The sequence below is a fragment of the Oncorhynchus gorbuscha genome, linkage group LG13 (assembly GCF_021184085.1).
Source record: "Oncorhynchus gorbuscha isolate QuinsamMale2020 ecotype Even-year linkage group LG13, OgorEven_v1.0, whole genome shotgun sequence".
Classification (NCBI taxonomy): Eukaryota; Metazoa; Chordata; class Actinopteri; order Salmoniformes; family Salmonidae; genus Oncorhynchus; species Oncorhynchus gorbuscha.
In genome coordinates, this window is record NC_060185.1 from 70,601,497 (window position 1) to 70,611,609 (window position 10,113).

General features: G+C 44.2%; 1 protein-coding gene across 2 annotated transcripts in view; it reads left to right on the top strand.

The window, feature by feature from the left end:
* Positions 1–9,369, top strand: part of LOC123993462 (protein transport protein Sec24B-like) — a 34,294-nt gene extending 24,925 nt beyond the window's left edge. For both annotated transcript variants that reach the window (XM_046295635.1, XM_046295636.1), the window contains 8 exons: positions 1,535–1,708; positions 1,936–2,046; positions 2,147–2,322; positions 4,713–4,850; positions 6,947–7,051; positions 7,344–7,436; positions 7,876–7,979; positions 8,463–9,369. In XM_046295635.1, coding sequence (XP_046151591.1) covers positions 1,535–1,708; positions 1,936–2,046; positions 2,147–2,322; positions 4,713–4,850; positions 6,947–7,051; positions 7,344–7,436; positions 7,876–7,979; positions 8,463–8,577 — 1,016 coding nt within the window. In that variant the 3' untranslated portion in view covers positions 8,578–9,369. The remainder of the gene's footprint in view (positions 1–1,534; positions 1,709–1,935; positions 2,047–2,146; positions 2,323–4,712; positions 4,851–6,946; positions 7,052–7,343; positions 7,437–7,875; positions 7,980–8,462) is intronic.
* Positions 9,370–10,113: the final 744 nt, after the last annotated feature.

Below are 10,113 nucleotides of genomic sequence, written 5' to 3' on the forward strand. Positions count from 1 at the left end.
GTCACTATCTTCCTCCTCCTGTGCACTGAAGTCATCTCCTTCGGTGTCGGGAGTTAAATAGCCTCAGAATTGCTTCATTCGATGTTGGATCGTTTTCATTGTCGCTCTCGTCACTTTCATACGGAGGCAAATACCCCGCTGAACTGCCCTCAACAACAAGCAGTAGTCCAGCCTTTCGAAACCCGTTGATGATAGTAGATTTTTTTGACAATGCTCCACGCTGTCAGGACCCACTGGCAGACTTGACCATAAGGGGCTCTTTGCATGCGGCCTGTTTTAGTGAAGGATTTCTCCCCACTTGTCATCCAAGCCTCCCACTGAACACGGAGCGCCACCTTAAATGCACGATTTACACTGATGTCGAGTGGCTGCAAATACTTTGTTGTGCCCCCAGGAATCACAGCTGGAATTGAGTTTGTCCTCTTGATGGCTTCTTTCACAGAATCTGTTATGTGGGCCCTCATGTTGTCCAACATGAGCAATGCCTTGTTCTTGTGAAAGAATCCTCCCGGTCGCTTGCCGTAACACTCCGTGTGCCATTCATGCATTAGGCCTTCCGTCAACCATCCTTTCTTGTTGACTTTCATAACAATTCCTCTCGGGAATTTTTCTTTTGGCATCGTCATGCGTTTAAAAATTAACATCGGTGGAAGCTTTTCTCCCGATGCCGTGCAGCTCAGAACACAGGTGAAGTGCATTTTTTCATGCCCAGTTGTTTTCAGCGTGACGGATGATTCACCTTTCCTGTTGACAGTCCGAGTGAGAGGCAGGTCAAACGTCAGAGGAACCTCATCCATATTTATGATGTCGGGCGGGCCGATGGAATGCTCCTCTATCTTTGCATCAGTGAATATGCAGAAGTTTGAAACGTTTTCCTCGTAGTCGGGAGGGAGCTGCTGACACAGACTTGTCCGTACCCTGATGGACAGGCCTTTACGTCTCATAAATCCTAGACACCACGATGGTCCACCTCTAAAATCCTCAATCTTCATTGCGGTGGCGATTTGTTTTGGCTTTCAGTCGGATCTGCACAGTTGAAACACCTCGGCCGTCTGCTATCTTTGTGTTGACCCAGTCTTCAAGCTCATTTTATAATTCGGGCCATCTGCTTTTCTTCCCTCTGAAAGCTTTTGTTGTCTTTTTGCACTGAGTCAGTTCCTCACGCTGCTGTTTCCAACGTCTTATCATCGACTCATTAAGGCCAAGCTCCCGTGCAACAGCTCTATTTCCTTTTCCAACAGCCAGATCGATCGCCTTCAACTTGAAAGCTGCATCATATGCATTTCTCCGTGTCTTTGCCATGATGAGGGTGACAAAATTACTACCGTAATCAGAATGATGGGAAGTTTGAGTGCGCTCGATTTACGTCACATTATGTGACGGTGCTCAGTTTGTTTGATGGCATGAATCTTGTGAAGGCGGGAAAAATCCATGAATTAGCCGCGTCATTGTAATACATTTATTGACCATTTCCATATCTATTTAGTGGTTATCATTAGTAAATATGTCGGTCTCCTCTCTCCTTGGTTGACAGGCTTGTCCATCCACACGTTCCACGGGAACTTCTTTGTGCGCTCGACGGACCTGCTGTCCCTGGCCAACATCAACCCAGACTCGGGCTTCGCCGTGCAGATGTCTATAGAAGAGAGCCTGGCCGACACCTCACTGGCCTGCTTCCAGTCTGCGCTGCTGTACACCTCCAGCAAAGGTACACACATTCGCGCACACACAGTTTAATCTCTTCAACCTTCTCACATTTTAATTAATTGTGGAAATAGTTTTAGTCATATTTGAAATGCTCGTAGAGAAGTCATTCCACTTTTTTACTTTTACCAAAATTAATTATTTGTTTCTAGACAGTTATTTTAGTATCATCTAACAAAGAGTCTACGCCCTTCTCTAATTCTTTCTGTGACCCTCTCTACGTCCTCTTAGGGAAGAGGCGGATCAGGGTCCATACTCTGTGTCTGCCAGTGGTGAGCCAGCTTAGTGATGTATATGCCGGGGCTGACGTTCAGGCCATCACCTGCCTTCTAGCCAACATGGGTGAGTGTGTGTATATCTCTCTCTCTCGCTCTCTCGCTCTCTCGCTCACACACATGCTGTATTTGTTCATGGGACCTGATTTTTCCATTTCTATGAACAGCCATTGACCGGTCGATATCGTCAAGCCTGTCGGATGCCCGGGATGCCCTGGTGAATGCGGTGGTGGACTCTCTGAGTGCATACAAGAACACCGTATCTAATATCCAGCAGTCTGGTCTTATCGCCCCTGCAGCCCTGTGTCTCTTCCCCCTCTACGTGCTGGCACTACTCAAACAGGTCAGTCTGTGCGCTACACACACAAACACAGTCTGCAGACAGGACTGTACACATAGAAACATCTCGGGTATGTGTACATATGCCCCAACACACACATACATCTAAGGTTGTCCCGGGGACAATAAAAAATAGTCTGGATGATAGATCCAAAATTCATACAAACACCAAAAAATGATTTAACCAATGAGGCTGATGCAACAGATCTGAAAGTTTAGCTTAACATGTTGGTAAACTATTGTTTATTTGCATAACAGGGCTCCACTGACTTTTTCAGTTGGTGACACCAGCCCATTATTTGGTCACACTCTAAAATAATTTATTCAATAAATAAGTTATAAAAAAAAAACAAGTTATTACATTTTAAACAAGTTTATGGTTAAATATTTTTTTAAATTGCGGACTGCCTCTGCTCAGATTGCAAGGTGGGTGATGTGCCGTGTGCAACAGGCACTGGCCTTTCTCTTTTGACCTTTTGATCTGAACGAACCGTGTCGACAGTCAAGCCTTGAGCCATTAATGTTAATTATCTTATATTGTATTTGTCAAACATGACCGGCGTTTTAGCCTATATTTACAGTGCATTCGGAAAGTATTCAGACCCCTTCCCTTTTTCCACATTTTGTTACGTCAGACTTATTCTAAAATGGATTTAAAAATAATAATAATCCCCTTATCAATCTACACACAACATCCCATATTGACAAAGCAAGTAACAGGTTTGGAGAAATTTTGGCAAATTAGTATTCAGACACTTTGCTATGAGACAACATTGCGCTCAGGTGCATCCTGTTTCCTTTGATTATCCTTGATGTTTCTACAACTTGATTAGTCAGTCTGTGTAAAATTCAATTGATTGGACATGATTTGGAAAGGCACACACCTGTCTATATAAAGTCCAACAATTGCCAGTGCATGTCATTGCAAAAACTAAGCCATGAGGTCGAAGGAATTGTCCGTAGAGCTCAGAGACAGAATGGTGTCGAGGCACAGTTCTGGGGAATGGTACCCAAACACGTCTGCAGCGTTGAAGGTCCCCAAGAACACAGAGGCCTCCATCATTCTCAAATGAAAGAAGTTTGGAACAACCAAGACTCTTCCTATAGCTGGCCAAACTGAGCGATCGGGGGAGAAGGGTCTTGGTCAGGGAGATGACCAACAATCCGATTCCTCTGGAGATGGGAGAACCTTCCAGAAAGACAACTATCTTTGCAGCACTCCCCCAATCCAGCCTTTATGGTAAAGTGGGCAGATGGAAGCTACTCCCTCAGTAGAAGGCACATGACAGCCCTCTTGGAGTTTGCCAAAAGGCACCTAAACACTCAGATCATGAGAAACAACATTCTCTGGTCTGATGACACCAGGATTGAACTCTTAGGCCTGAATGCCAAGCATCACTTCTGGAGGAAACCTGGCACCTTCCCTATGGTGAAGCATGGTGCTGGCAGCGGCATGCTGTGGAGATTTTTTTCACTGGCAGGGACGGGAGGACTAGTCAGGATCGAGGGAAAGATGAACGGAGCAAAGTACAGAGAGGTCCTTGATGAATACCTGCTCCAGAGTGCTCAGGACCTCAGACTGGGATGAAGGTTCACCTTCTAACAGGACAATGATCCTAAGCACACAGCCAAGACAACGCAGGAGTGGCTTCTGGACAAGTCTCTGAATGCCCTTGAGTGGCCCAGCCAGAGCCTGCACTTGAACCTGATCGAACATCCTCGGGAGAGACATGAAAATAGCTGTGCAGCGACGCTCCTCATCCAACCTGACAGCTTGAGAGGATCTGCAGAGAAGAATAGGTAAAACGCCCCAAATACAGGTGTGCCAAGCTTGTTGCGTCATACCCAAGAAGACTTGAGGCTGTAATCGCTGCCAAAGGGGCTTCAACAAAGTATTGAGTATAAAGGGTCTGAATACTTATTATGGTTTAGAAAATTCTAAACCTGTTTTTTGCTTTCTCATTATTGTGTTTAAATTGATGAGGGGGGAAAACTATTTAATACATTTTAGGATAAGGCTGTCACGAATTTTCTCGGGAAAACAGTCCAGCTGACTTTAAATGTATGCAAAATAGATTTGAATATTATTCAAATGTTGTTTTTTAGAGGCAAATATTTGAATGCGAATTTGTGGCTGAGTTGATCTATTTCAGTAGTCCATGTATTAGCCTTTCAAATCACTGTGAATGACCTAGGTCCTAGAGTAGAGCCATGTTGGAATATTACTTTATTTTGTAAAACTTTGTATATTTTTTTACAAGTGGGCCTATTTTCGTTTGTATGTACTGTTTATCTCAGTCACTAGTTAAGTTAGAAGGAAGCTGTCAATGCCACCCCTTCTCATGAGTCTGTGTTCCCTCTTCTCCTATTTCCTCTTCCTCTCCACCGAAACAGAAAGCACTGCGCATGGGGACCAGCACCAAGCTTGACGAGCGTGTCTTCGCCATGTGTGAGTTCAAGAGCCAGCCGCTGCAACAGATCATGCGTGCGGTCCACCCCGACCTCTACCGCCTGGACACCATGTCAGACCAGGTGAGAGATCACACCTACACTCTGCTTTTAACAACTGATCCAAAATCAACTCTCCACTGACCCCTAGTGTTATGATCTACACATGTGGGAAATAACTTTTTGGTTCACCTTTAGATGAGGTAAAAACCTACCAGCCACTCAGATTTTTTTTAACCAGCCAAAATACTTACTCATTCAAGGGTTTTTCTTTGTTTTTACTATTGTCTACGTAAGTCGCTCTGGATAAGAGCGTCTGCTAAATGACTTAAATGTAAATGTAAATGAAAGACATCAAAACTATGAAATCACACATGGAATCATGTAGTAACCAAAAATGTGTTCCAACAAATCAAAATATATATATTGTTTGAGATTCTTCAATGTAGCCACCCTTTGCCTTCATGACAGCTGCACACTCTTGGCATTCTCTCAACCAGCTTCATGAGGTAGTCACCTGGAATGCATTTCAATTCACAGGTGTGCCTTATTAAAAGTTAATTTGTGGAAATTCTTTCCTTAATGCGTTTCAGCAAGTCAGTTGTGTTGTGACAGGGTAGGGGGGTATACAGAAGATAGCCCAATTTGGTAAAATGCCAAGTCCATATTAAAGCAAGAACAGCTCAAATAAGTATAGAGAAACAACAGTCTTATCATTACTTTAAGACATGAAGGTCCATCAATACGGAACATTTCAAGAACTTTGAAAGGTCATGTGCAGTCGCAAATACCATCAAGCGCTATGATGCAACTGGCTGTCATGAGGACCGCCACAGGGAAGGAAAACCCAGAGTTACCTCTGCTGCAGAGGATAAGATTATTAGCTACCAGCCTCAGAAATTGCAGCCCAAATAAATGCTTCAGAGTTAAACAGACACCTCAGGACTGCGTGAATCAGGCCTTCATGGTCGAATTGCTGCAAAGAAACCACTACTAAAGGACACCAATAAGAAGAGACTTGCTTGGGCCAAGAATCACGAGCAATGGATATTAGACCTGTGGAAATTTGTCCCAACCGCTGTGTCTTTGTGAGATGCGGTGTGGGTGAACGGATGATCTCCGCATGTGTGGTTCCCACCATAAAGCATGGAGGAGGTGGTGTTATGGTGTGGGGGTACTTTGCTGGTGACACTGTCTGTGATTTATTAACAATTCAAGGCACACTTAACCAGCATGGCTACCTCAGCATTCTGCAGCGATATGCCATCCCATCTGACTTTGGCTCAGTGGGGCTATTTTTCAACAGGACAATGACCTAACACACCTCTAGGTTGTGTAAGGGCTATTTTACCAAGAAGGAGAGTGCTGGAGTGCTGCATCAGATGACCTGGCCTCCACAATCCCCCCGACCTCAACCAAATTGAGATGGTTTGGGATGAGTCTGACTGCGGAGTAAAGGAAAAGCAGCCAACAAGTGCTCAGCATATGTAGGAACTCCAAGACTGTTGGAAAAGCATTCCAGGTGAAGCTGGTTGAGAGAATGCCAAGAGGGTGCAAAGCTGTCAAGGCAAAGGGTTGCTATTTGAATCTGTTTTGTTTTATTTGTTATTATTTGAGTCATTAGATACACTTTTTTTCAGTTACCTCTAAGGGGCGGGCCGTTAACATGATAAGGGGACACTCCATGTCTGTCAGAGAGGAGAGTCTCTGCTCTCCGCTAGCAGCAGACAGTTGCAGCAAACTCAAACTAATATTGAAATGCAATCTAGCGTCTGAATAAAACTATGTAACTAGCCAAGAAGCACAAGGACAAAGTCACACTTCAGTAGCCTTTCGGGTCAATTCGACCAACTTCTACATTTGAGCTTTGGATTGAAAGCATACTTTTCTCAAACGTTCTGTGGCCAACGTGGCTGGTGAAATAGTCATTCTTACCTGCCAATGCCAAAATCGATCCGCGCGTGGCAGGTGTTCATTTCCCATCCTGCATATAGCAAATGAGTGAAAACAGTTCTTGGTTCAGTTCTTAGACACAGTGATTCTATAATGGTGGACTGATACTGATTTGTTATGTATTTGCAGCCTTAGACTGGTTCACAGCTGGAAACATTGGTTTTGTTTACCTGGGATGGTGACGAGTATACTAATTACGGATACTGCATTACCCTTTCTGTCCACAGGGGGCTCTCCACCTGAACGACTGCATAGTGCCCCAGCCTCATCTGCTGCACCTCACGGCTGAGAAGCTGACCAGAGAAGGAGCGTTCCTCATGGACTGTGGCAGCGTGAGTCCTGCTGTGCTCTCACTCATATGACCAAAGTCCTTGTAAAACGTACCTGTCTCTGTTTGAAGACTTTAGCAATGCACTCCTCCATCCGTTCTTCCATGATAATAACAGATCTGACGAGGTTGGATAGGTGAAGGCAGTACTGGTTGTAACTCCACTTTCACGTATCCATTCACGTATAGATCAGTGATTACGTCAGAGAAGGGACTGGAGGAAAGAATCTTGTATTTGTGACGAAAGATCCTGTTCTGATGTGCACTACATTGGCTGCCTTTGTTCTCTTCTCCAGGTCTTGTACTTGTGGATTGGGAAATGCTGTAATGATGTGTTCATTCGGGACGTGTTGGGATGCCCAAACCATGCTTCTATACCCACTAGCATGGTTAGTGAGGCACAGACCTTCATTAGACACAATGTGACATATCTACCGCTGTGTGTAACTCAGTGTTTTATCTCCAGCTGGTGCTTCACAACGAGTGAGTACTGTACTCAGTTAGTTCAGCTAGAGAGTCATTGACTAGTTAATCATTTGTTTATATTTGGTTCTACTTTTTGACGAATGGCCGTGGCTACCTCAAATAATGTGTCATACCACACAACTGGGGTGTTGCACCAACCAACCACGTACGAACTTCACATTCCAAACCACACGTACTTATTTCACTAAACCACACACGCATGAGACGTGAAGATCTGGCATTGAAACCAACCACTAGGTCTCTGGAGTCTGTACGCACACAGTCTTTCTTGAGGGTGCAGCAGTAGTAAAAACAATGGTGTGGCTCTTTTTTTTCCCCCTGCTTCTCTTTTATGAATACCAGACCCAAATTCCTGAGCTGGAAACCCCTCTGTCTGACAGACTGCGTGCACTCCTCGCCTGGCTACAGGACTCGAGACCCTTCAGCTCAACTCTTCACGTCGTGAAGTAAGTCAAGTGCCCCTGGTCTGATTAATTGGTGTGTGCGTTGCAAAGGAAGTGCCTTGGTCCATGTCATGTAGCAAACCATCAGTTTTTTCATGTGGTAAAAAAGGTACTGTATGTTCAATGTGAACGTGCAGCAACTGCGAGGGTCATTGATGGACGGCTAGGATGGAGGCCCCCTTTAGTGAGCTTTGTTTTAGTTCATTCTAACGTCATGCCGGTGTGTTGTTGCACTATGACAGGCTGCTGTGAGGATCTGTTTCCTACCCATGTCTAAGGACCATAGGACATTTCTTCACACCAAAAGGAAGTCTTATGAACTCCAAGAGGCCGTTTTTGAGAATTGTTTTATTCCCGAAAGAAAGTCTTACAAATTCAAAGAAGCTTTTAGAGAATCAAAGGAATTTCAATAGACTGTACATTTATTCAGACTATGCTCTCATTCCTATTTCACATGCTCATCCATTTCATTACTTCTTCCTATAGGGATGATGCTACAGCGAAGACCAGCTTTTTCCAGCACTTGGTAGAGGACCGGTCGGAGTCGGCCCTCTCCTACTACGAGTTCCTGCTCCACATTCAGCAACAGATGTCTAAGTAGGACACATTGAGCAGAAGGTCCCTTGAATGTGGCACATGACAAACTGAAAACTCCCTCAGACTGACTGTAGTGAGGTAGTAGGACCACCGATGGACAACGCCACCACCCCAACCCCACCGAACCCCTAGCTCTCTGGTCAACCGTGGCCTATGACTGTGGGAGGGGGAGGCTGGTGGAATGACCAAAGTGAAGATGACTTCCGGAGTTGAAGTGAAGGAATTGGCGTTTTGGACTCACAGAGCAAGTTGTGCACTCTGAACAAGCTGCTGCTTCAACCAGCTCGATGGCTTGAACCCTTCCCCCTGTCGTCTCTCAGCCGCTTTCGTAGCTCCACGTGGCATCTCTCCCCAAGAGAAAGCAAGGAGAGGCTGCTACTTCATCTGATTAAGTTGACTCTTCTCCGACACTCCCCCGCACGTTTTGGTATCATAGTTTATCATACATCCTCCCCATCCTTGTTCCATTTTCTGTTATTGTCAAACACATTGACATAATAGTACAGGATCTCCTCTGGTGGTTTGGAGCCGCATCTTTCACCATTGTGTTTGCTGCTGCTAGTCGGGTGATTGGCTACCCTCTGCTTAACAGGATGCTAGTCAAGTCTTTGAAGATCCTGCCCCCTCCTCCTGCCGTTCAAACCCCGTGTTGTCTAGATTCAACTGAAACCCCTGAACTTCCCCCTTCTTGTTTTTTGAGCCGCTACCAGAAGTTGCTGTCCACTTTGTAACTATTGAAAATAATATTTTATGTGCAATAATTTATGACGAGCTTATTAAATAAAATGAAACAGTATTTGGCTTGATGATTATTTTTCCCTCTTATAACAGTAGGCTATTTACATGTTTTGCAGATGTTGTCTGTTCTGGTATTGCACTACAGGATTTCTCAAACTCGGTCCTAGGTACCCCAGGGGGTGCATGTTTAGTTTTTTCCCCCTAGCACTACACAGCCAATTCATATAATCAACTAAACATCAAGTTTTGATCATTTGAATCCACTGTAGTTTTAGGGCAAAAACCAAAACGTGCACCAATTGGGGTCCCCGGGACCGAGTTTGGGGAAACGTTGGACTAAAGGATGTTCATCTGCTAAAATATATTTAATTCATGGTGTGTGTGGAGAATATTAATAGTTGTATCATGTGACCAAAACGGTTTTGCTTTGGTTGAGGGGACACGACTATGGTCAAGTGATTGGCAGGAACTTTGCATTTCTTTTCATCTTGGCTAAACACATCTACGTTTTCTACTGATTTCTTTAAGATGCCTATCACAGAGAACTGAAAGGCATATCAAAGTTATGTTTTATAAAGGAAATGGAAGGACTGTTTCGATAGGAATACAAGATATTTTACATACTCAATGAACCACTTCACTAATGACTATAATCATCTGCACTGTATACTTAAAGTACTTAGTATAGCTGGGAACTTGCTAACATGTCTCAATGTCAATAGTATAAAACTCGAGGAATCATTTAGCTTCATCCCTGAAAAGGAAACTAAATTAACATCCATCACTTTCTGTTCTCTGTAAT